Source organism: Ovis canadensis, chromosome 7, assembly GCF_042477335.2.
Source record: "Ovis canadensis isolate MfBH-ARS-UI-01 breed Bighorn chromosome 7, ARS-UI_OviCan_v2, whole genome shotgun sequence".
NCBI classification, from domain to species: domain Eukaryota; kingdom Metazoa; phylum Chordata; class Mammalia; order Artiodactyla; family Bovidae; genus Ovis; species Ovis canadensis.
In genome coordinates this window covers 68,851,936-68,878,810 of record NC_091251.1, presented here as the reverse complement: position 1 = coordinate 68,878,810, position 26,875 = coordinate 68,851,936, and the positions used below count along the sequence as shown (strand labels likewise).

General features: G+C 38.0%; 1 protein-coding gene across 1 annotated transcript in view; it reads left to right on the top strand.

Moving 5' to 3' along the window:
- TMOD3 (tropomodulin 3) overlaps positions 1-26,390 on the top strand; it is an 88,791-nt gene extending 62,401 nt beyond the window's left edge. Inside the window, exons 4-10 of the mRNA XM_069596510.1 lie at positions 8,505-8,627; positions 9,840-9,929; positions 11,826-11,956; positions 13,667-13,774; positions 16,450-16,593; positions 18,141-18,285; positions 23,426-26,390. Coding sequence (XP_069452611.1) covers positions 8,505-8,627; positions 9,840-9,929; positions 11,826-11,956; positions 13,667-13,774; positions 16,450-16,593; positions 18,141-18,285; positions 23,426-23,460 — 776 coding nt within the window. The 3' untranslated portion in view covers positions 23,461-26,390. The remainder of the gene's footprint in view (positions 1-8,504; positions 8,628-9,839; positions 9,930-11,825; positions 11,957-13,666; positions 13,775-16,449; positions 16,594-18,140; positions 18,286-23,425) is intronic.
- The last annotated feature ends 485 nt before the right edge of the window (positions 26,391-26,875 follow it).

Genomic DNA, 26,875 nt, shown 5'->3' with positions numbered 1-26,875 from the left:
CTTTAGGTTCCATTGGTCCCTAGAATAAGATGTGGGCAGCTATTTGATAGTTTATGTAGTTTTGTTTACCAAGTGAATACTATAATCCAGTGGTTCTTGACATTGGCTGCTATGCATTAGAATTCCTAGAGAGCTTTTGAAAATCCAAATGTCCCATACAGCACATCAGACCAATTAAATCAGAATCTCAGTGGGTGGGGTGGGGTGTTGGGACTTGGACATCAGAATTTATCAAAATTGTCCAGGTGAATCCACTGTGCAGCCAGCATTAGCCATGGTGATAGATATTTGAAAGTCCCGATAAGATTTTGCTCAGGAAAATATAATTATCCTGAAATGGCATTTAAAGGCATACCATCTGAATTGTATGCCACTTTGTTACATCAGCCACTGTGAAAAGTGTTATGGAATTATTAGGATGTTATTATTTGGATTTGCCTTTGCCTGTGAACTAATGATAAAAAATTATCTAATAATCACCAGAATTCCAAAATTTGATGCTAAGAAGATTAATTATGTTCTACCATATAGATGGGCGCTTCCCTCCTAGCTCAGTCAGTAAAGAATCTGCCTGCAATGCAGGAGACATGGGTTTGATTCCTGGATCGGGAAGATCCCCTAGAGAAGGAAATGGCAACCCACTCCAGTATTCTTGCCTGGAGAATCCCATGGACAGAGGAACCTTGCGGGCTACAGTCCATGGGGTCGCAAGAGTCGGACACGACTGAGTGACTTTCAATTCACTACTGCCATAGAGATAGGGATTTGAGTTGAAATGTCCACTGCTAAAGGGTTAAGTTTGATAAACCACCAGTTTATTGGAAAAATTACTGGATTGAGAGTTTGGGAACCCGTGTTCTTGTGCTCACTCTGCCATGTAACTTTGAACCAGGGTATTTAGGTTATAGTTTATACAGTGAGGTAACTGAGCTGGAGGTGATCACCAAATTATTCAGTAAATTGAATTGCCTGTTATGAGCAAGGCAAGAGTGTGGGATTGGACCAGAACATTGGAAAGCTCACAGAGGACAGACAGACATGCCAAATATGTAAGTGTAGCTATAGTGAAATGTTCAGGGAATTAAGGGAGCACAGTACTTCATCTGGTTCAGTATTGGGACAAATGTTTTCTGTTTAACAACCATTCACAAATCCTTTCTTTCTTGCTGGCAGAATCCATCTCTGAAATAGACTGAAAAGGCCAGATGTTGCTTTTCTAGCTACTCCTGCAGGGAGGCATGGCCCCAGTGCTGGTCAGTGAGACCAGCGGAGGAATCTGTCAGACAGTTTTCCTTAACAACAGTTAGCAGTTGAGAAAGTTCCCTTCCTTCCTGTCATGACTTTGCTGCATGAGGTTGTGATATGTAGTGTTACAAAGATCATCTTGAGACTAATGGCCTGTTATAGTCAAAGAGAAAATATAGCCTGAATTTTTTATGTCAACATTGAGCTACTGAACTAAACCTTCAGCCACCTCCCTGTGGAGTTATTAAATGAGATAGAAATACTTACTGTTTGAACCCTTGGTGCTTTGAGAGTGATCTGTAGATCACTGGTCACCTGGGAGGCTGGTTAGAAATACAGGTTCTTAGTGCTTGCGTCAGACCTGCTGCATGAGTCTGCACTCTAATAAGATCACTAGATGGATGACGTGCACGTTAAAGCTTGAGAAGTGCCAGTTTAAACCACTTTGAATTAGGTATTCTGTTACATGCAGTTGAAAGCTTCCTTACTAATATAAGTGAATTATAGTTTGCTTAAAAGACTTCTAATTCAGATGTAGGAAGTTGCAAGAAATTTCTTATTCTCACCAAAACAAGCAATATAAACTACATAATCACAGTTTAAAAAAAAAAATACCAGAGAGCTTGAAGACACAAATCTTAGTCACTCCAGAAAGTGGTAAGTCTTCCATAAGAGAAGTGACCCTCTCTCTGCCTTCTTTCCTGACTGAAATATAGGGAAAAGGCAGAAAGCACCATAGAGAGGAATAAGGAGAATTTTTAAATTTCTAATGGCTGTGTATGGGCTAACATGATAGAGTGTAAACCAGTGAAGTTATAGTCTGTATAACTAAATGGCTTATAGTTATAAAGTTCGGTCCACTAGAACTTCCTGCCATGATGGAAGTGTTCAGGATCTGTGCTAACCAGTGTGGCAGCTACTAGCCAGATGTAGCTAGTGTGACTGAGAAGCTGAATTTTTATTTTAATTAATTTAAGCCTAGTCACATGTGGCCAGTGGCTACCATGCTGGACAGTGCACTGCGTGAGATAGAGTGAGACTGCACTGCCCTTTAGGTCTTCGTCTAGTGTTAGGGATCCTACTGCAAGAACGAAGGCAGGGAAGCACAGCTGAGAGAAAACTCCCGAGGCATGATTTTAGCTCAGGAGATTGAGAGAAAGAGAGAGGAGAAATGAGAGAAATCCCCTTCAGCCCACCTCCACCTTCACAAAGTGTAGAGCAGACAACACGAGAGCAGGGCTGAAAGAAGCAGGCATCTCAGAGCTCTCAAAATCTCACCGGAGCTCTAATGCCAGGCCTTGCTGAAGATTAAGTCCTGATCTTTCCTCAAGCGAGGAAATGAATCAAACTAAAGTTGCAACAAAAAGCCCAAGTCCAGCTCAACTGTAAAGCATATAACTTCAGTCTTGACCTGAGGGGCATTCCCCTTTCTGGGGACAAATATCATTTCCTTTAGTCTCTGCTATACTTTTCTATAAAAATGCCCAATACAAAATCAAAGATCTTAAGACATGTGTGGCCCATAATCAAGGAGACAGCCAATAGAAGACCCAGAGGTGATCCAGATATTGGTGTTATGAGTCAGAAACTTTGTGACAGAAATACCAGATCTGGTGGACAAGGTGCACCACATGTATGAACAGATGAGGAATTTCAGCAGAAAAATGAAAACAGTTTTTATTTCGTTTTTTTTTTTAAAATAAGAAATGGAAATACTAAAAAATAAGAAATATAATATCAGAAATTAAGATATTTTAGATGGGCTTAGCTGAAAATACCTGACAAGCTTTGGCCAGATTCCTGGGAGCAGTGTGCATTGTGGGAGGTTTCCTTATGAGTTACACTGATTGCTGTTTACCTTGAATAAGAATAAACAACACTCACTGCCCTGATTATTAAGCCCACAAATATTTCTTTTGATAGAACACTGCATAGATTTACCAGCCACATGGCCTCATATTTTCCTGGTAATTTTCTGATAGAAAAGAAACTAATTGAACTTCTGTGAAGACACACCTGTGAAGGCCTTCCTAGATTCAGTTCAGTTCAGTTGCTCAGTCGTGTCCGACTCTTTGTGACCCCATGAATCGCAGCACGCCAGGCCTCCCTGTCCATCACCAACTCCCAGAGTTCACTCAGACTCACCTCCATCGAGTCAGTGATGCCATCCAGCCATCTCATCCTCTGTTGTCCCCTTCTTCTCCTGCCCCCAATCCCTCCCAGCATCAGAGTCTTTTCCAGTGAGTCAACTCTTCGCGTGAGGTGGCCAGAGTATTAGAGTTTCAGCTTTAGCATCATTCCTTCCAAAGAAATCCCAGGGCTGATCTCCTTCAGAATGGACTGGTTGGATCTCCTTGCAGTCCAAGGTACTCTCAAGAGTCTTCTCCAACACCACAGTTCAAAAGCATCAATTCTTTGGTGCTCAGCCTTCTTCACAGTCCAACTCTCACATCCATACATGACTACTGGAAAAACCATAGCCTTGACTAGACGGACCTTTGTTGGCAAAGTAATGTCTCTGCTTTTGAATATGCTATCTAGGTTGGTCATAACTTTTCTTCCAAGGAGTAAGCGTCTTTTAATTTTATGGCTGCAGTCACCATCTGCAGTGATTTTGGAGCCCCCCAAAATAAAGTCTGACACTGTTTCCACTGTTTCCCCACCTATTTCCCATGAAGTGATGGGACCAGATGCCATGATCTTCGTTTTCTGAATGTTGAGCTTTAAACCAACTTTTTCACTCTCCTCTTTCACTTTCATAATTTTTACCTCTCTCAGGAAGTAAATGAGAGGCAGTCTTGGTAACTTGGTCCCACTGTGTGTAAGTATATCTTGTTTGGTCAGCTTGTGCTGCAGGGTTTTGTTTTTTGTTTTTGTTTTTTTATTTTACTTTATTTACTTTACAGTTCTGTATTGGTTTTGCCATACATTGACATGAATCCAGCACGGGTGTATATGCGTTCCCAAACATGAACCCCCCTCCCACCTCCCTCCCCTTAACATCTCTCTGGGTCATCACCGTGCACCAGCCCCAAGCATGCTGTATCCTGCGTCAGACATAGACTGGCAATTCGATTCTTACATGGTAGTATACATGTTACAATGCCATTCTCTCAAATCATCCCACCCTCTCCCTCAGAGTCCAAAAGTCTGTTATACACATCTGTGTCTTTTTTGCTGTCTTGCATACAAGGTCGTCATTGCCATCTTTCTAAATTCCATACATATGTGTTAGTATACTGTATTGGTGTTTTTCTTTCTGGCTTACTTCACTCTGTATAATCGGCTCCAGTTTCATCCATCTCATCAGAACTGATTCAAATGTATTCTTTTTAACGGCTGAGTAATACTCCATTGTATATATGTACCACAGCTTTCTTGTCCATTCATCTGCTGATGGACATCTAGGTTGTTTCCATGTCCTGGCTATTATAAACAGTGCTGCGATGAACACTGGGGTACATGTGTCTCTTTCAATTCTGGTTTCCTCGGTGTGTATGCCCAGCAGTGGGTAAGGCAGTTCTATTTGCAGTTTTTTAAGGAATCTGCACACTGTTCTCCATAGTGGCTGTACTAGTTTGCATTCCCACCAACAGTGTAGGAGGGTTCCCTTTTCTCCACACCCTCTCCAGCATTTATTGCTTGCAGATTTTTGGATCGCAGACATTCTGACTGGTGTGAAGTGGTACCTCATTGTAGTTTTGATTTGCATTTCTCTAATAATGAGTGATGTTGAGCATCTTTTCCTGTGTTTGTTAGCCATCCACATGTCTTCTTTGGAGAAATGTCTGTTTGGTTCTTTGGCCCATTTTTTGATTGGGTTGTTTATTTTTCTGGAATTGAGCTGCATAAGTTGCTTGTATATTTTTGAGATTAGTTGTTTGTCAGTTGCTTCATTTGCTATTATTTTCTCCCATTCAGAAGGCTGTCTTTTCACCTTGCTTATATTTTCCTTTGTTGTGCAGAAGCTTTTAATTTTAATTAGATCCCATTTGTTTATTTTTGCTTTGATTTCCAGAATTCTGGGAGGTGGATCATAGAGGATCCTGCTGTGGTTTATGTTGGAGAGTGTTTTGCCTATGTTCTCCTCTAAGAGTTTTATAGTTTCTAGTCTTACATTTAGATCTTGAATCCATTTTGAGTTTATTTTTGTGTGCGGTGTTAGAAAGTGATCTAGTTTCATTCTTTTACAAGTGGTTGACCAGTTTTCCCAGCACCACTTGTTAAAAGAGATTGTGTGCTCCATTGTATATTCTTGCCTCCTTTGTCAAAGATAAGGTGTCCATATGTGTGTGGATTTATCTCTGGGCTTTCTATTTTGTTCCATTGATCTATATTTTTGTCTTTGTGCCAGTACCATACTGTCTTGATGACTGTGGCTTCGTAGTAGAGCCTGAAGTCAGGCAAGTTGATTCCTCCTGTTCCATTCTTCTTTCTCAAGATTGCTTTGGCTATTCGAGGTTTTTTGTATTTCCATACAAATCTTGAAATTATTTGTTCTAGTTCTGTGAAAAATATCGCTGGTAGCTTGATAGGGATTGCATTGAATTTGTAAATTGCTTTGGGTAGTATACTCATTTTCACTATATTGATTCTTCTGATCCGTGAACATGGTATATTTCTCCATCTGTTAGTGTCCTCTTTGATTTCTTTCATCAGTGTTTTATAGTTTTCTATATATAGGTCTTTAGTTTCTTTAGGTAGATATATTCCGAAGTATTTTCTTCTTTTCGTTGCAATGGTGAATGGAATTGTTTCCTTAATTTCTTTTTCTACTTTCTCATTATTAGTGTATAGGAATGCAAGGGATTTCTGTGTGTTGATTTTATATCCTGCAACTTTACTATATTCATTAATTAGCTCTAGTAATTTTCTGGTAGAGTCTTTAGGGTTTTCTATGTAGAGGATCATGTCATCTGCAAACAGTGAGAGTTTTGCTTCTTCTTTTCCAATTTGGATTCCTTTTATTTCTTTTTCTGCTCTGATTGCTGTGGCCAAAACTTCCAAAACTAGGTTGAATCGTAATGGTGAAAGTGGGCACCCTTGTCTTGTTCCTGACTTTAGGGGAAATGCTTTCAATTTTTCACCATTGAGGATAATGTTTGCTGTGGGTTTGTCATATATAGCTTTTATTATGTTGAGGTATGTTCCTTCTATTCCTGCTTTCTGGAGAGTTTTTATCATAAATGGATGTTGAATTTTGTCAAAGGCTTTCTCTGCATCTATTGAGATAATCATGTGGCTTTTATTTTCAATTTGTTAATGTGGTGTATTACATTGATTGATTTGCGGATATTGAAGAATCCTTGCATCCCTGGGATAAATCCTACTTGGTCATGGTGTATGATCTTTTTAATGTGTTGTTGGATTCTGATTGCTAGAATTTTGTTGAGGATTTTGCATCTATGTTCATCAGTGATATTGGCCTGTAGTTTTCTTTTTTTGTAGCATCTTTGTCAGGTTTTGGTATTAGGGTGATGGTGGCCTCATAGAATGAGTTTGGAAGTTTACCTTCCCTGCAATTTTCTGGAAGAGTTTGAGTAGGATAGGTGTTAGCTCTCGAAATTTTTGGTAGAATTCAGCTGTGAAGCCGTCTGGACCTGGGCTTTTGTTTGCTGGAAGATTTCTGATTACAGTTTCAATTTCCGTGCTTGTGATGGGTCTGTTAAGATTTTCTATTTCTTCCTGGTTCAGTTTTGGAAAGCTGTACTTTTCTAAGAATTTGTCCATTTCTTCTACGTTGTCCATTTTATTGACATATAATTGCTGATAGTAGTCTCTTATGATCCTTTGTATTTCTGTGTTGTCTGTTGTGATCTCTCCATTTTCATTTCTAATTTTATTGATTTGATTTTTCTCTCTTTGCTTCTTGATGAGTCTGGCTAATGGTTTGTCAATTTTATTTATCCTTTCAAAGAACCAGCTTTTGGCTTTGTTGATTTTTGCTATGGTCTCTTGTGCTGCAGTTTTATCATTATCATTTTCCCTTCCTTCACATTTTCATTTTTTCATTGAACATACGGTAATAAAATATCAAATTTTCAAATACCAAGAACTATGGGTTTCTAGAAAAACTATTTTCTTAAGTAACCTTGTTACTGTCCATCAAGGCTTAGAAGAACAGTGCCAGAACGTTTCAGATGACCACTCAGTACATACAGAAATCTCTTTTCAATTAGAACTTAAATTTTTGGAAGTTTTAAAAAATGTATTTATTTATTTTTGGCTGCATTGGATCTTCTTTGCTGTGCAAGGGCTTTCTCTAGTTGGGGCAAGTGGGGCGACTCTTCCTTGTGGTGCACAGGCTTCTCACTGCGGTGGCTTCTCTTGTTGCAGAGCCCAGGCTCTGGGGCTCAAGGGCTTCAGTAGTTTGGTATACAGGCTTAGCTGCTCTCTGCCACGTGGCATCTTCCTCAACACTGAACACGTGTTCCCTGCATTGGCAGGCAGATTCTTAACCACTGCACCACCAGGGAAGTCCAAATTTTTGGAAGTTGAATTGCCTCTGCCGTCCCTCAAGGGACTCTACCAGTTCTTGGCTTAAGAGTAAGCAAGTGAATTGTTTTATTTCCTTAATCTGTTCATAGATTTTTTATGATTTAGTTTTTTTTAATATTTGTACAATGGCTCATTATTACTCCAAAAAGCATCTTCCCTGGTGGTTCAGAGGTTAAAGTGTCTGCCTCCAATGCAGGAGACCTGGGTTCGATCCCTGGGTTGGGAAGATCCCCTGGAGAAGGAAATGGCAACCCACTCCAGTATTCTTGCCTGGAGAATCCCATGGGTGGAGAAGCCTGGTAGGCTACAGTCCACATGGTCGCAAAGAGTCGGACATGACTGAGCACCTTCACTTACTCCAAAAAGAGCCTATTTTACTTTCACAAATGGGAAAATTTCTCAGTTCTTTTTTTTTTTTTTTTTGGTTCTGACTCTTATGGCCAGAATATTGCATTGGAAACTTATAAATACATGCTGAAGATGAAACAATTATTGTAGATGATAATTTTTTTTTGCTTTCCTTATTTATTTTTTAAGTTCTTAATTATATTTATTTTGGGGGGTATCACTGATTAAAAATGCTGTGATAGCTTCAGGTGAACAACAAAGGGACTCAGCCATACATATATATGTTGTAGATGTTAATCTTGATTTTTTATTTCAGCTTCAGTTGTACATACTTCTAATAATTTCTGTTAGAACAAAATGGTAATGAGTTACTAGCAGTAATAGTGAAATTAACAAACTGCTTTATTTTACAGGGAAAATATTTATCCCCAAACAGAAACCTGTACAGACTTTTACAGAAGAAAAAGTATCTCTTGATCCAGAACTAGAAGAAGCTTTGACAAGTGCTTCTGATACAGAATTGTGTGACCTCGCAGGTATCTCCTAAAATAAACTAATTTGTGAGTGAGAATAGAGGGGTAAATGCCAACACACAGCTGTATTCACTACACAAATGCTGTCTTTGCCTAGCGAAGTGCTCCTGAATATGTAACCATATATTTGGCTTTGTTTTTAACACTATAAATCTGACATAAAGGATTTTGTTTTTTTTTTAAATTCTCTTAGTGATCAAATTTTAATGTTAATGGAATTTATTGATTATTGGATGTCTTTTTTCCCCCTTCTTGCCATCTTTAAAAGTCTTTATAAAAGACTTTCATCAGCCAGTGCTCAGCTAAAAGCCATCTCCAAGGTCAACTGCTATCCCATTTTATCAGAAGACCCAGAAATGGGTAACTTGAAATTAGATAAAATAGTCATTCCTGAGCTATCATCCCACTTTCCTAACTTTTCTGCAGTGAGATGGAACTCCAAACCTCCCTGTGATTTTTCACTACCCATTTCTTATCTGGACCAGTGTCTGCCCCCAGCTACCTCCACCAACACCCATTTTCCTAGACAGAAAAATATGATGCCTGGGAAGATCTTAGTACCAAATAACCCCAAGAATTAACAAGAGGACAGTCAGGGTGTGGTACCACAACTGGAGCAGGTATCTTATTCCCTGGGGGGCTGAGGACTAATGAATTTGTAAACAGTACACTCATCAGAATGGAATGGGCCAGTACAGTAGTAGCTTCTGCCTCATTTGTGCAAAAGGGCAGCAAAACAAAACCACATTTATTTCTAGTCCTAAGGGATGTGATTTTAATCTTAAATGTGAGAATTCAACTGTACTTTTTAGTACGCTGCTCTCAGCTGAAGTACAAATGTAAATTAATATTAACAGTCAAGGTTAAGTTGAAAAATCTGTTTTTTATCTCATTCTGTTTGGAGAAACATTGTGAGAAGGGTGGATGGATAGCAGTAGATCATTTCCATTTTCTCTCTTGGCCACCAGATGGAGCTAAGCACAGGTTTACATTTAGGGTCAAGCTGGCTCCAGCTGCGTATAAATTCAGAAGTGGGGAGAAAGTACAAGGGTATTGATAAGAAAGAGATTGTAGGGGATTTTTTTTTAATCATGTTGTCTCCTTTTTGGGGCTACAAAATGTGTGTTTAATTGAATATGAAAATGTCTAGAGAACATTAAAATCATTGATAGAAATTTGGGGGTATAAAATAACATTCTTTTTCTATATTTATAGCTATTCTTGGGATGCACAATTTGATAACAAATACACAGTTCTGCAACATAGTGGGAAGTAGTAATGGTGTCGACCAAGAACACTTTTCAAGTAAGAACTTACAAAGCTTTGTGAATTTTAATCTTTTGTTAATTATGTTTTGTTTCCTCCATGTAATAACTTCAGTATTTGCATGCCAAATGTTACGTATGTGTGCTGGAATCCTGAGATTCCAGTTATACGGTATTGACATTAGAAAGTCATTGAAAATAGAATATTAAATATTGTATGCTTAATGTGTCAGCAGACATAATAGGAACCACTCTCACCTTACTAAATAATGCTAATGGTAGATGCTATAGAAACCAGTCTAACTTGGCTTTAATTGACATTTTGTTTTCAGTGTTCCTAATTTTCAGGAAATCTACAACAGTGCTGACAAAGAAACTATATTATAAAATCAGATTCAGGAGAAAGCAAAGAATTCTTCAGACCCTAAACCTTTTTGTCTGACGTAGTGTTAGACAGACTAAAGCAAAGCTTTTTAAAAATTTTATGTGTAAGACATTTTAAAACTGCCAGATTGTGTAGTAAATTCAAACATGACTTAAGTGCAAGTGTCTCTATTCACAGCCATCCTGCCTTCTACTTCCTGCACCACCACCCACCCTCAGCCATGACTATTAACGATTTGGAATGTATCCTTCCTGACTTCATGTTATGCTTATATAAACTTATATATGTACACATGTTATAAATAATCTTTTTTTTTTTTTACAAAAATGGGATCATACAAGAGGTATTTTTTGTTATTTGAGTTTTCAGTAATAGTACTGCTGGCTATTTTTTTTTTGAATGCTTACCATGGGCCATGTTCTTCTGTGCACAGCTCTTAAATGTAAATTGTTCTCAATTCTCACAACAGTTCTGTGAAATAAGTATTATCATCTCTAATTTGCCTATGAAGGAGCTGAAGTTTTAGAATGATGAAACTAGCTTTAATATCCCAAGAACTCGGTGGTGAGGATTTTAATCTATGCTATATAATATATTGCTTAGCAACATATCACATTTCCTAGTGAGTGCATATAGATTTACCTCATTCAAACATCTTTATAACATTCCATCTTATGAATGTTCTATAATTGGCAATTCTCCTGGGTTTTTTGGGGTTTTTTTTTTTGCTCTTTATTGTGGAAATGTTCAAGCATACATAGTAAAAGAGGGAATAACATATCCATTATCCTGCTTCAACTGTTTTTCACATCTTGCCAGCTCTGTTTCGTCCACTGACTGCCTCCTTCCCATCCGTTCTACTTTGTTCCCTGAAATATTTTAAAGCAAATCCTGTTTGTTTATATTACTTCACCCATTTCCATATGTGTCTCTCACAAAGGCTCTTCTTGTAACATAACCACAATGCCATTATCAAACTTAAAGATTTTGAGTAATTCTTTCATGTCATCCAATAACCAGTCCATATTCAGATTTTCCGTATTCTCTCAAAAATATCATTACACAGCTGGTTTATTCAAATCAGGATCCAGAAGGGTCACACATTGCATTTGGTTGTCATTTTTTTTCAGTTCTTCTTAATTTTTTAACAGTTGTTAAGATTTTGTCATATTAGAACTGTATCTTGAACATTGCTAAAAGTAAATGGGATCACCATTTGTGTCAGCTTGTATCAGCAATTATATTTTTGTGATAAAGATATCTTGTAATACACCAGGAAGTAAGAGGCAGTGAAAATACTCATTTTTGAAGGCTGATACATTGCAAACAAATTAAATGTTGACTTATGTTTGGTACTTATATTCAGTAAAATTTTATTTCAGTGCTTTGTATGTCAGCACATAAATGATCTTTTAGAAATTTTGGGGGAAAAACTTATAAATTAGTTCTGCTGAATGTGTGTGTGTGTGTTTGTGCTATGTGTTTAATATATGCTCTCATTCTAATAGTGTCAATCAGTGAAATGCTTGCTCTTTCCATTTGTTACTGCAGATGTGGTAAAAGGGGAAAAGATTCTTCCAGTATTCGATGAGCCCCCAAATCCAACCAATGTTGAAGAAAGTTTAAAGAGGATTAAAGAAAATGATGCTTGTCTTGTTGAAGTTAATTTGAATAATATAAAGGTAGGTGTGATAAGCAGGCAGAAAACTGTTTTGAGTTGCTTTGACTCAGTTGGATCTAAGGCTGAGAGCTGGGTAGTTTTGATATAGGCTGATCCCTTCTACTTAATGGTGAAGTTTTTACTTCTTAGTAGTATGCTAACAGAGATTTCTTCGATTTTAGAAGTTAAGATGTAACAGTATTTTCTGATTTACTTTTTAAAGGCTATCATATATTAATAGAAATATAAACTCTGCAGATGTCTATATGTCTTGGGCTTCCGAAGTACTGCCGTCTTATAATAGCGTTTTAGTCTTTCAGTTTTTGTCTTTTTAATCAGGTCCCTTGAAATATAATGTAGATGTTGTGAAATTCTCCCTGTCTAGTGTGCACTTCTGTGAGTTAAAGCAAATGCATACAGTTGTGCCACCACCATCAGATGTAGAACATGTCACACCCCTTTGTCATCATTCCTGCCACCAGCTCCAGCCCCTGACAACCATGGATCTGTTTTCTTTCCATTATCGTTTTGCTTTCTGCAGAATTTCATATAAACGGAGTCATATAGTGTGTAGCCATTGAGTCTGGTTTCTTCGCTTAGCATAATGCTGTGAGAGTCATCCGTGCTGTTGCATGTCTCAGTGGTTTGCTGTTTTGTTGCTGAGCAGTATTTCTTTGGATGTGCCGCGGTTTGTGTGTCTATTCACCAGCTGATAGACTTAAGAGACTTAAGAGTTGCTTCCAGTTTGGGATAATTGTAAATAAAGCCACTATACACATTCACATACAAGTTTTTGTGTGAATATGTGTTTTCATTTCTCTTGATTACACACCCAGAAGTGGGCTTTATAGGATCTTACTGGAATTTTTAAAATGCAACTCTTCCATGAAGTAAAGAAAGAAGAAATGAGTTAGGAGAGCATAGGGATAATTAATTACCAAAGAGTAAACTCAGATGATCTCTTAGGTATTATTAGCCATTGCATAGTAGCCTTGTTACAGATTCCTCATTTTAAATGTTAATTTATCTGAATTGAAGGCAGAGAGAACATCTGGAAATTACAGGATCCTAGGGAATTAGACCTCTGTGCTCTTTCTGTGGGTGTTCCTTCCTGTGAGTGGAGGCAGGAAAGCCCTGGAAAAAGCTAATGTGCCTAGTTGATCACTAATCTTTTTTTTTTTTTAATTTAGTTCTCATGTATCTTGGTCTCTAAATCAATAGTAATGATCTGAAAATAACCAGGCTACAGGAAGTTGAAGGCTTGATACTAAGAGGAAAAACAGATGTCTCCTAAAACTGTCTCTTCCTCATTTCAAGTTAATCTCTCTTAACACCTTACAGCTTGTGACTGAGAACAGTATGTCATCTGCCTCAGAAATCACTATACGTAGATTCCCACATCTTTCTCTTTGTAGAAAAATGGAACCATTTTAAATACTCATAATACAAATAATTAAAAAGAGAATAGTGAGAATTTTCTTTAACCTCATGCTAGAAAAGCAGTGATGTATGCTTTGCTCTATGCCAACAGTCTGTGCAGATATACCGTACTAGAAAAGTCAAAGAGATGAGGTGGCTGAGTTGTTAGTTTTCATTTGTAGGCCAGCGGTTATATATTACATAACTTCTGAGTACATTTTAAGCAAAAGAGAAAGTAGAGATGTCTTTGATTATTGGACTGAATTTACTGAAAACTAAAATGTAATAATGTTTCACATTTTCGTCTTTCAAGAATATCCCAATTCCAACCCTAAAAGATTTTGCGAAGGCTTTGGAAACCAACACACATGTGAAATATTTCAGTCTTGCAGCCACCCGAAGCAATGACCCTGTTGCTATTGTAAGTAGGCTGTGACTAATAATATTGAAATTATGACTGTGCAATACCAGGATATGTTACAAAGGTGATTAAACTGGTTTTATAAAAAGATGTATTTAACTGTACTGCAATAAAAAATAAATAATTTTAGTGTAGTTTAAAAAATTCTGTGTTCTAAGAGCTACTGTTAGTAACCATGATGTTTAGCAGTCAATAAAAGCAAGTATCAGTTTAAAAAAATTTTGTTACTCTTTTCAATTTCTGATTACTCACTGTTAGGCAATGCATTATTTACTCTCCTTTTATATTTATTTTTTCCATGTATTTCCCTTCTTTGAAAATTTTAAAACATGAATGGAGTCATGCAGTGTAAGCTGTTCTGCAACTAAATTTTTTACTTTAATATATCTTAGAGGTCTTTTCATATCAGCATATGAAGTTCTACATCATTCTTTTAAACCTGTAGAGGGTTCCATTTATGGATCTACAGTGTTGGGTTTTTATCGATGCTTTTTATGTGTCTGTTGAAGTGATCATGTGGTTTTTCTCCTTTATTCAATTAATATATATTACATTGCTTAATTTTTGTATGTTTAATCAGTTTTGCATTTCTGGGGGAAATCCCACTTGACAGTGATATAAACCCTTTTCTTCTTGACTTTGAGGTTATCAGTCCATTTCATTCTCCTCCTACCTGCTTGGACATTCTTCCTCTGGTCCCTAAACTGTTTCCTTCTCATCTCCCCAGCATCTGAACCTCTAAACGGCTCAGAGCTTGGCCCTAGTCCCTGTTCTTTTCTTTATCTACACTCACTTTCTGGGTGATCTCATTCTGTTTCATTGCTATATATTATCCATGTATGCCAGTGACTCCCAACATTATCTCCAATTCATACCTCTCCCCTGAACTCCAAACCAATGTTCAGCTTCTCCTTAACAGCTTTACTTGGATGTCTAACAGACGTCTCAGACCGAAATCCCAAACCAGACTCCTGACTTCCATCCCATACCTGCCTCTCTCACGCTCTTCCCTATCTCACTAAATGGAAACGCCATTCTCTCATTTGCTCAAGTCAGGATAATAATAATGGAGTGACTTCCCTTTCTCACAACCTTAAATGTATATCCCACTCTGTCTTCAAATATTTCCTTTATATCCAGCCACTTCTCACCATCTTCACCACCACCACCCTGGTCCAAGCCACTGTCTTCTCTAATCTGGATTATGGCAGTGGCCTCCTAACTTAACTGCATGCTTCCACCTTACTGTCCCAGAGCCAGCTCTTTATACAGCATCACAAGTGACTCTTAAAACTTAAATGATTTCATTCCTATACTCAGAAGCCTCCAGCAGATCCCTGTCTCACTAAGTGAAAATCAGATTCTTTCAGTGGCCTAGTAAGGCCTTAGCTGAGGAGACTCACCTCCTTTCTTGCTGTTTCTTTCATTTTATTCCAGCTGTACAGCCTCCTTGCTCCTGTTTCCCTAAAGATGCTCCACATAGTTTCACTTCATCACCTAAATTATTTGAGTCCTTGCTCAGATGTGCCCCTCCAGGGGCAGCCTTTCCTGAGCCCTGTATATAAGATAGCAAGCCAGCTCTTCCCCCAACACTCCCCATCTACCCTGCTTTGCCTTTTTTTCCTCCTCTATAGCCCTTTTTACCATTTGACATTATGTTTTGTTTTCTTATTTGTTATCTGAGCCCCCCACTAAAATGTAAGTTCCATGAGGTAGAGACTTGTGTGTTTTACTTCAGAATCTATAGAGCAGTGCCTATCAAAAATAGGCTATTGGTAACATTTTAATAAATGTGGGTACGGATAGATGGATAAGGAATTTACCTCAGGTCACATGGCCAGTTGTTGCTAATAGGAAGTTCAGGAGTATAGATACCTGCCCCAAGTTCTTTATAGTGTGGCTGCCCCTGTTGCCTTTAACGACTTTAAGTTTGATCTTACCCCATGTTCTCTGGAGTTTGGCCTTTCTTTTGACCCCTCTGCAGGGCTATATTAATAATCTCACATTCATATTCTTCTGTTACCCATCTCCCCAGCCCTTCTCTTTCCTCTCTGCTCACTTAACAGGCTTTGTTAATTATTCAGTATAGTGTTTATTAAGCACTGGGTCAAATGCCTAGCACTGCCACATCCTGTGAGAAATTGTAATGCAAGCAGATGGAAGACAGTGTTCTCTGAGGTGGTGAATATTTAGTTAGGCTCTTCTTTTCCATAGTTCTTGTGCTCTAGCAGTTCCAGTTATTTGTGTCCTTTCAGTTCTTGCTTTGGAAATTAGTTCATAATTTCGCCTCATTTGGGCTTCACTGTAACCTAGCTGCAGCAGGACCCAAGTAAGAAAACTTGTTCCAGAGACATTGATGAAGTTATTCCTACACAGAGACTGAGAGAAAGTCTGAGAAACATGGGAGAAAGAAGCAAGAAGCAGAAGCATGAATAAATAGCAGTAGAGAGTGTTACCAATAGAGAATTACACATGACAACAAATTTAAAGTTTGGGACCAAGTGCATGTGAAAAGTAGATACATATGAGATCTGTGAGGTGGCCTGTCAAGCTTAAACAATCTAATAAGAAACATTAAGGCAGCTGTATTGATTTATGTATTTCTTCAGGCTTGTTCAGTATTTATTTACCAGGTGCTATCAAACTAATCTCCAATTATTTTCTGTAATTTCCAGGCTTTTGCAGATATGCTAAGAGTGAACAAAAATTTGAAGAGCTTAAATATGGAATCCAACTTTATTACAGGAGTTGGGATTCTAGCACTGATTGATGCTTTGAAAGAGAATGAAACCCTGATGGAGCTGAAAGTTGACAACCAGGTCAGTGGTCTACAGCAGCAGCTTTGAAGAAGCTGCAGCCCACACTCCCTGCAGAGCTTGGGGACTCAAGAGGCAGGCAAAAGGAAGGCTTTCCAGGGAGCCCTTGGGAAGGCAAAGGCCTGAAAAGGGATGAGAACTTTTGGGGCATCCAGAATCTTAATGTATAGGAAGGTATACAAGCAGCTCTCTCTGGTTGGTCTGTAGAGGATTGAGATCACTAGTGGTTTTGAACTAGAAGGATTCTTAAAGGTGACAGTCTGGCCTCAAAGTTTTCAGTTCTTAGGTAGCAATAGCCACATAATAACCTTTTTGTGGCTATAACATGTCAGTCCCAGACACGAGGTGAACAGAATAGTTCATGAAAAACAGAAAACTCCAGTATCCAGGGTACCCTGAGGGCACAGCTTCTGTCCAGCCACATTGGGTGCTGACCCCCTAAGATATTGCTGGATCACCCAGAGCCAGATGCACTTTTCTTTAGAGAAGTAGAGAAACACATGTTAGAAATGTTTCCATCCAGAGTGTAGTTAACTAAAAATAAAACAACATATACATTTGACTGAAATACTTCAGTTTATTTTATTTGAAAAGTGACTTGTTATTTTTTTTTAAATATGTGGTAAATGACTCCCTCAATTCTTCAACATAAATAAATTTTGTAGATTATGAAGATAGAATTATATCTTCAAATTTAACCAGAATACTATTTAATCAATGTTTCCAATCTTTTATTGAAATTTAATTCACATACCATATAATTTATAGAGTTGTATAACCATTACCACTGCCTAACTCCAGAACACTTCCATCACCCCAGAGAGAGATTCAAACCCACTAGCAGTCAATTCCTATTCACCTCTCCCACCAGCCTCTGGCAGCCACTGATCTACTTTCTGTCTCTATGCATTTGCCTGTTTTGGACAGTTCATATAAGTGGAGTTATGTAATACGCAGTCTATTGTGTCTGCTTTCTTTCACTTAGCAAAATGTTCTGGAGGTTTATTCATGTGGTAGTATGTTATCAGTATCTATTCTTTTTTTGTGGTTGAAGAATCTATTATATTTGGATACTTTCCACTTTTTGGATTGTAGAAATATGTTGCTATGAGCATTCAGGTGCAAATTCTTATGAATATGTTTTCATTTCTCATGGGTATATACCTAGGAGTGTAATTGCTAGGTTACATGGTAACCCTGCACTTCACTTTTTGAGGAATAGCCAAATTGTTTTTCATAATAGCTGCACCATTTTACATTCCTGCCAGCCTGTCTGAGGCTCCTAATTTTTCCATATATCTTGCCAATACTTATTATTGTCCATCTTTTTGATTATAATCATCCTAGTGAGTATGAAGTGGTATCTCATTGTAATAATCCACATTTTTTTGATGTCTATATGATCATACACTAAACTTTTTTTTTCCTCTTATATGTTGTAAGAATTGGGAAAATATTTTTAAAGAATCAGCATGTACATGAATGTCTTAGACTTGACTTATATTTTGAACTGGCTTATTAATACTATTCTTTATTTCTAATTATTCCAGAGGCAGCAGCTGGGGACAGCTGTAGAATTGGAAATGGCCAACATGCTTGAGGAAAATACCAATATCCTTAAATTTGGATATCAGTTTACTCAGCAAGGACCCCGAACCAGGGCAGCTAATGCAATAACAAAAAACAATGACTTAGGTAAGACATACTTAGTATGAAATCAAAATTCTGAACAGTAATATTAAGCTAATGTATTAGAGGAACTTTGTTTTTAGTAAGTTTTTACACAGGATTTGAAGTTCTTTTAATATTGACTGAATGAGGGTTCGGTTTAAATGAAGTTGTAGTGATTATTTAGGTTAGTGGATGAGAACCTACTTCGTAGCTTTTAGTGAAATATGAAATCGTTTTCTACAACAGATACTTTGTTTCAGTTATAAATTGCCTCTTGGAGCTATTAAAACAAAGATTTCAACATTATAGGAAAATTTTGCCCTTTTGATCAAACCAGAAAGTTTCACCCTTTTAGAAATTCAGTTTCACACGGTGATATATAAAATAGTTGCAGTTTTTGAATTTTAAGTTTGGTGTTTCTTACTGAAGGGGCTTCCGTGGTAGTTCAGACCATAAAGAATTTGCCTGCAAAGTGGGAGACCCAAATTCGATCCCTGGGTTAGGAAGATCCCCTGGAGAAGGGAATGGCTACCCACTCCAGTGTTCTTGCCTGGAGAATTCCATGGACAGAGGAGCCTGGAAGGCTACAGCCCATGGAGTTGCAAAGAATGAGATATGACTAAGTGACTAACACTTCTCATTGAAATATTTTTTAAATGCATGCAGAGAATTAAAATACTTCTTTTTTAAAAATTTATTTATTTCAATTGGAGGCTAATTACTTTACAGTATTGTAGTGTTTTTTGCCATACATTCACATGAATCAGCCATGGGTGTACAGGTGTCCCCCATCCTGAACCCCTCTTCCACCTCCCTCCACATCCCATCCCTCAGGGTTGTCCCAGTGTACCAGCCCTGAGCGCCCCGTCTCATGCATCGAACCTGACTGGCAATCTATTTAAAGGGAGTCACATTCCACTGTGATGCAGTTCTTTTAGGCCTCAGCCATATTTGCGTTTGCATTTTTAAAGATTTCTGGAGCAGAAAAACCTTTAATCCAGATCACTGTGAAAAATATTAGTTCAGACTTTCTGTTCTTTGATGACTGTAGTTTCTCATAGCAGATTTTAGCCTCTTTTCTTTTTTTAAGGGAAATTTGGTGTGTGTTGTTTATTTTAGATGTAGTTTGGAAAGTATGCTGATTATTTAGTATTTCTTCGTTAGTTACCTTCTGTTTTTTACACTTTAGGAATTTAAATTTTGCCTTGTTTTACAGCAGTGTTTCTCAAGTCTAACTGAACTTCACAGTTAGAAAACCTTAAGAACATATACCTTATTGGCTCTAAAAAGTTAGTTTTTTACTTACTAGGTTATACTTCATTCTAATAATCTATTTTATTTTCTAAGACTTTAAACTTTTGAAGGTCAGGGGCCATGTGTATCTTTTGAATCCACAGCTTTCTTTAAAACCACGTCTGATGATAGTAGGTACTTAATAAAGATTTATTAAGTAAAAAAGAATGTAGTAGAATTTGAATCCTTCTCAAAGTGGAATTTTCTCGTAACTAAGCAGCTTTCCTGGGACACTTTCCCAGAATGGGAGATAGCAGAGAGGACAAACGGAGAGAGAGTGTCTCTATTTGTTCTCTCCTCTGAAACCACCTTAGCTTTCCTGGGATCCCACCAGTATCCTTGTAGCCCTAGCCATCTGTCACCTATGTCCCTCCTAGGGAAGGTACCAGCAGCCGTCTGGCAGGAGCAGCGCAGCGAGGGCCTGTATGTATACAACCCTGCACATGGAAGGGGTGCCAGCCTCTCAAGGCTCAGCAGTTGTGCCCTTCTGCATGCATGTTGTGGCAGGTGCTTTGTCCAGATCTCTGTCAGAAAGGAAGGCCTGATATCAGAGCAAGACTTTTGGCAGATGGAAGATGCAGGGAACAGATGAAAACAATTTCTTGGGCTGCCTTCTGTCAACACTGAGAAGTTAAGGAGTTGTGCATAGGCGTGTGTAAGAGGATGAAGAGGCCATGTGGTTGGACACAAAGCTGAGGGCAAATGGCTTTGTGCTGGTAGCTCTCTAGACAAACCACCTGCCCTCCTCACGCTGTTTCATTCTGGTCCAAACCAGAGCTTCAGACACGGGTCTCAGGCATGAAATGAGAATAAGGACATTCCTGGAGTGAGCAATTGCATGGATAGAAGCTCAGATTTGGGACTAAGCAAGTTATTTATATGCTGAAGACAGCCTGCAGATTTTGAGAACTGACTCTCATAACAGGATGCAGAATCCAGAATAAACTTTGCATAAGTACTTGCTATTTGAAGCTAACAGAATGAAAATAAAATGCTGCCAGCGGATTAAGAGGGAATACTGATAGGAGGCACTAAAGTTACATGGTCAAGAACTTAGATTTGTTTGGAATTTATGTGGAGGTATTTGAGAGCCATTTTAGGCCACTCACTGAGTGCATGATTAAAACGATGCTTCAAAAACACTATTCTTACTACTCTTCTAGAGATGGAGAAGAAATGAAATCAGTTAGGATTTCTTGGCAATTGACTAATCAGGAAGTATGGAGAACTTACGTTAGTGGAGTGGGTTTTGGAAAGAAATTGCTAAAGAATTTGGAATAGGGCCAAATTTATTAGTCTCTCATCTGTAGGCTGAACAGAGGAATTGCTGAGGTAACACGTGGGCACCAGTGAGGAACGGGGGTCAGGAGTGGCCCTCTGCCTATCTTCTTCTGCTGTCCTGTGCTCACAGCAACAGCAACCTATCTTCCCTGCACCCTCAGCTGGTTTTACTTTTTACCCTGCACTTTGATTTCTGCCTGTAGATCAAGATGGCAAGCCTAAAGACTGTTTTCTTACAAGCATTGTAGTATGTGGTAACTGGGCAGCGATATCAGAGAACAGAACTTAACAACTTGTACAGCATCTCTGGGACGTATAATTTTCCTTCAGCTTGCAAATGGGGCTGTATCCTAGCTTTAGTGTCCCGATGTTGATAATGTCTCCCTCTCTCATTGTTTTCTTAGTCTCAACTTTTCATTGAAATAATCCTACCTACTCGCCATCTCTCCAGCTAAGAAGTATCACGGCTATAACAACAAAGAGGTTATATAGTGTATGTGCAACATTCGATTGAACTCTGTCTTACGTTCCTATCTTGACACTCACTAACTATGTAATCAGTTTTGTATACTTTGTTCTATCTGTCCTATCGATCTTGTTTTTAATGTGCATTTTTAAAATAACATGCATTTTAACATCGGAAATGGTCTGCCAATAACATCCAAACACTACTGCAATTCAAAATTTTCTTGGAAATGTTCTACTTTAAAGAATGATATGATTTGCCTTTCAGATATATCTGTGTGGTTCAGATATCTATATACATGAATTAAGTTTGTATTTGCAGACTCAGTTCTCCATTTGATTTCTTCCCCTAATATTTCAGTAAACTTGTTCTTTGTTAACACGGGCTAAAATTAGAGTTGAGGTGCACACAGTTAAATTAAGTATATAAATGTTCATGGGACCTGAAACTGCAGCCCTCCTGGTTTTCATTTTCTAGCCAGCGCCCAGCCAATAGCTGGACAGGCTTTTATGCACATCACTTGATTGTCCAGTATCATCTCTTAAAGCCCAGTGAACAGAAGCCAGCAGTCAGAACGACATGAGAGCAAGACCTGTAGCCTGGCCAGGAGGACTGTGCACCTGTTGGCTTTTCATTCCTCTGTTAAAACAGCCAGTTCAGGCTGCACAAAGGCAGGTGCCTTCTTGCCTTTTTCCACAGAAGAGAGTATAGAAATTAACAGGCCAACCATGTAACTTACACAGAGGAACTTAACTTACTGGTAAGAGTATCAAAACCAGTTATGTGTACATGCAGATCCTCTAACTTTATAAAGGCTAAATTGGCTTTCCTCACCCCAAAAAGATGGCTGGCCTTAGGACCATTCCTTAACCCCACTGAATGCTTTCTATATTAACACGATACTAAGCAGCCTTGGGGCTTCCCTGGTGGCTCAGAGGGTAAAGCATCTGCCTGCCATGCGGGAAACCCGGGTTTGATCCCTGGGTCGGGAAGATCCCCTGGAGAAGGAAATGGCAATCCATTCCGGTACTCATGCCTGGAAAATCCCATGGATGGAGAAGCCTGGTGGGCTACAGTCCATGGGGTCGCAAAGAGTTGGACATGACTGAGCGATTTCACTTTCAAGCAGCCTTGAATTGCACAACCATGAGGTTCAGGTGTCACTATTCTGTTACAGAGGATGAGTTGAGGCTCAGAGAGGTTGCCTTGCTTGCCAAAGAGCACACTACAAAAAGCAGCAGGTTCCCACTCTGTTGCTGACTCAATGGAGTCAGCAATAGGAACTGGCCCGATGCTGAGGAGCCCTGAGCTGCCAGCTCTCAGCAGATGTTCTCTGGTGGCTGACAGGTGAGAGAGAAGGTAGCAAGATCCTGACTGAAGACTTTGCCCGGCTGCCAGTGAGCATGGCCTCGCAGCTCAGGGTCTCCAGCCCATGCCTAGGCTGGGCACCCTCAGACGTGCACCTTTGTTTACTCTGCTAACTGTGGGTCAACCACTTTGACCTCCCGAGTTTATGGTAGCCAGGGGTGACACCACCGTATTACTAGGGTCTAAGATCTTCATTACTTTGCATTTGTTGTATTCTCAGAGCCCCAAACTGGCTCATTTTGTAGGAGATAAGAGAAGGAAAATTTGGAGAGCAGTAGTAGCAAGTCACTTACCTTTGAAACTTTCAAAAGTATTTTTGGTATGTTCTTCCACAAACTAAGGAAATAACCAGAAGGGCATGCAAATTACCTTTAATACTTTCTAATCCCAGCTGCCTTGTGTTATTTCAAAATTTAAAATGGAGGTATAAAATTTTTAATACATGGATGAGACAGGCACAGTGAGTTGAAGGTGACTGCTGACCATTCTACTGTACATTTCTAATGTTGCTGTTGTATAAGCACAGGGGAGCTTAGCTCAGTTCCCAGCAGGTAAGTGAACATAGTAAAGGATACAAGTTTTTTATTTTAATAATAAAGGATATGAGTTTTTATTTTAATGGCTGTGTGAACTGCAAATGAACAATCCATTTTTTTTTACAACTCTAACTGGATTGCACAGAAACTTGTTGGTTACAAGCAAATGAACATTGTACAACCTAACAGGGATTTCTAACATTCTTTATTTTTCTCATAGTTCGCAAGAGACGAGTTGAAGGAGACCACCAGTAAGTCTGCCAACCTGTCATATTTGGAAGACGTTGAAAGGTCATCAAGGGTTCTTGTGATATCACATGTAAAATTTTCCTGGGTAGAAGGGAAAAGACTGGAAATTTTTTTTTTTATTACATGTATCTTTTTTCTAGTTTAAGGTTGTTACCAGTTTCAAACTGCAAAATCAATAGTAGGTGATATTTTGTATACTAAAGCATTATTTCTCCTAAAATTGATTTTAATTTAGCTTAATTAAATGTTTTGTCATGAGTTGGGTTAAAAAAAATACAGTTGTAAAAAAGTTTAGGAAGTCATTTATGTAGAATAATATGAAAATTTTAAGGACCAATATTTTTTAAGTCAAAAAGGGACATTGCTGATGTCAGAACTGCTGTCGTACTTCTTAGGTACAAGGCACTTCAAAGCTTTCCTCCTTCCATGGCATGGAGACTTTTCCATGTTTTCTAGAACACACACACTTCTTTCTTGCAAAAAGCAAAATGCCAACATCTTAAAACAGATGACTTAAAACTTGGTCATCTGTCTTAGAGTCAAAGCAGGTTTCCAGGTGAGAGGAAGCAGTCTCCTATGCCTCCCCAACACTGCACCTGTCTGAGGTGTCTCAGCACCTACAGTTTTTTTAAACAAAGTCATCATCTTGGCTAGGTTACACACTTTGTTTAAAAAGTAGCTGTGTCTAAATTCATTATAGGCTTTCATTTTAATAATGTGGGCATTATTAAATTTTTGTGAAAGTTCATAGTAAAAAAAAAAAATCTGAGTAGGAAAGCTATTTTCTTCCCTGTAAAAGGCATACAGCTAACTCTGTTATTCAAGGTTTAAAAAAAAAAAAGCTGTTGTTAAACACATGAAATCAGACTTATTAAATGGTGGAGATTAAGTCTCAGGAGCATGCAGAACAGTCCTTTAAATTGATGGTTACTGTAAAGTAAATTAGAAGCTGACCTGTGTATAAATTAAGAGTTTACACAGGACAGTGAGATGTTCCTATATGCAGTGCAGAGTTGTCTGGATGATATACAATCACCCCTTACTACAGATTTTCCAACCAATAAGAAAAATGACTATTCTTGATAAATCTAATTTTTATTAACTGTTTCATCTTGAACTTTGTGGTCCATACTGTGTAAAAGTAGTTTCTCCTAACAAGATGTCTTCCTATCACTGAAAGTATTAAAGTGGGTGGTTGAACAGTGTAGCGTGGTGGCAGGCCACTCCAGGTCCAGTAGTGTGACAGATGACATGGACATGTATTCATGCCAGGTTCCAGGGCAGTCCCGGGAGCAGGAAGTGGCAGAGGCCGTACAGCTAGAGGACAGGGCACAAAGGAATCTGAACAATTCAGGCCTGGCTGTGTCACTTACAGGGAGATTTTTCTAAAGGGAGGAATCTCTTTCCAGAATAGGGGAGAGATGTTTCTTTTTTTTTTTTTTTAACTTCTTGAAACCAAATTATAAAATGTCTGTTTCTTTGTCTTGGACTAGTCAGTTTGTCTCGAGCTAGATGGCTCCCTGTATGCTATAGAAATAAGCCTTCTTGACAGGTGAAAGCTCTCCTCATAAGGACTGAGTGTGGGTTTCTTTGGAATCAGTATCCAGTGTTTGAAAGGGGCCAAAGATTGACTTTGCACTGTTCCACTATTCCCTTTTGGTTATAGGGTGCTGGAGATTTTTTTTTTTCAAGTTAGCAAGTCAAGCTCACTCTGACTGGCTCTCCCTCTCTCCTTTTTCATAAATGACTTTGGGAATGTACTTGATTTTTAGAGACTGCACAGTTCCAACAGAGGGGGGAGTTGGCATGGAGCAAGAGTACAGAGCTGCCAGTACACTTTTAGCAAGGCTTCCTTTTTTGCCCTTCCCTGTAAGTCAGTGAATTGATAAGTATGTTACCCTGTCTTCACAAAAGTCTTTTAAATATAGGTAGGTAGGGCCTCACCTAGAATTCTGTATTAGACTTATGGTTAATATCTTTTCATTTATTATTTATCAAAGTATGAAGAAGTTGAGTGTTGTGCTTGTACCATTCCAGTTCTGAGCTACAACAGTTCATTATATAATGGAAGAAAAGATTTGTTAATAAATAACTAAAGGTGAACATTCATCTATCTGAATACAGAAAATCTTTCACAAATTGTAACACAAGGAAGAAAATGGAGTTTACTTTGATCTTTAAAAATCTGGCATCTCTCAAAAAAAAAATCTGGCACCTCTTATCCTTTTAGTAAATTTCAATATTTCTATATTGTGCTAAAATTTTATAATAGAATTGTGAAATAGTCTTGATTTTTAAACCAAAGATCTTCTAAGACATTTTGTAGTGTAACCAGTATGGACTTATCTCGTTATCCAAGCAAAGACTGTTCTTTGCATTTTTAAATTGCTGTTTTTTTAAAAGCTTTTAATTTCACATTTTATAAAATTTTATATTCATATTTGTCAGAAGTTCTGATTTTTCCAGTTTGTCTACATGAAATTATATGTATTGAAATCAATATTAATGATATTATTAAAATGGATTTTGGTGCTACTTGTAGCTAAAGCCTAGTATCAGTCTAAAGAATAGGTGGAATATATTCTCTAAGGGTGCCTGTCATTTAAAAGACCAAATAAACAGTTTCTGTTTAAAAAAATTAGACTATTATAAATTCTAAGGAGAATTAATTACCTTGACTGTTAAATTGCAGATTCTCATGATTTGAATGAAACAACCCACATACTTGCTTTGTGCAGTAGGTACTCCCTCAAAAAGTTAACAGGTAGAGAGCTTTGGAAATTCTTTTTTCCATTGACAGTATCTGATTTTTCATTTAAAAAGGGGAATCCATGGTATAAAGAAAATTATAAAAGAAAACATGTTTTGATAAAAAGTTATGTTCTGTTGTACTTTATTTTTAACCCTTGCTGCCATTAAAATAAGATTAAACAATTCATGAGGTTTCATAAAATTGTAAAATTTTGGCTCTGTGGTCCTAGAACTTCTAACTTTTTCCGTATAAAATCAGGAATCACCATTATCTCCTGGCAGGAAAAGGGATCATTGTTTTTCTGGAATCTACAGCAGTTTCCATTCTCTGTAAGTTCAGTACCGTCTAGTTTTCCTCTATTACAATGTCACATCACTTAAATTTTTTTTCTAGTTTTATTGAGATAGTTGACATATAACATAGTTTAAGGTATAAAATGTAATGATTTGAGATATACACATACTTGCAAAATGGTTACTACAGTAAGTTTAGTTAACATCTATCACTTCACATAGTTTTTAAAAATGTTTTTCCTTGCGATGAGAATTTTTAAGTAACTTTCAAATATGTAATAATACAGTATTATTAACTGTCATCACTATGCTGACATTACATTCCTAGGACTTATTTTTCTTATAACTGGAAGTTTATACCATTTAACCACGTTCA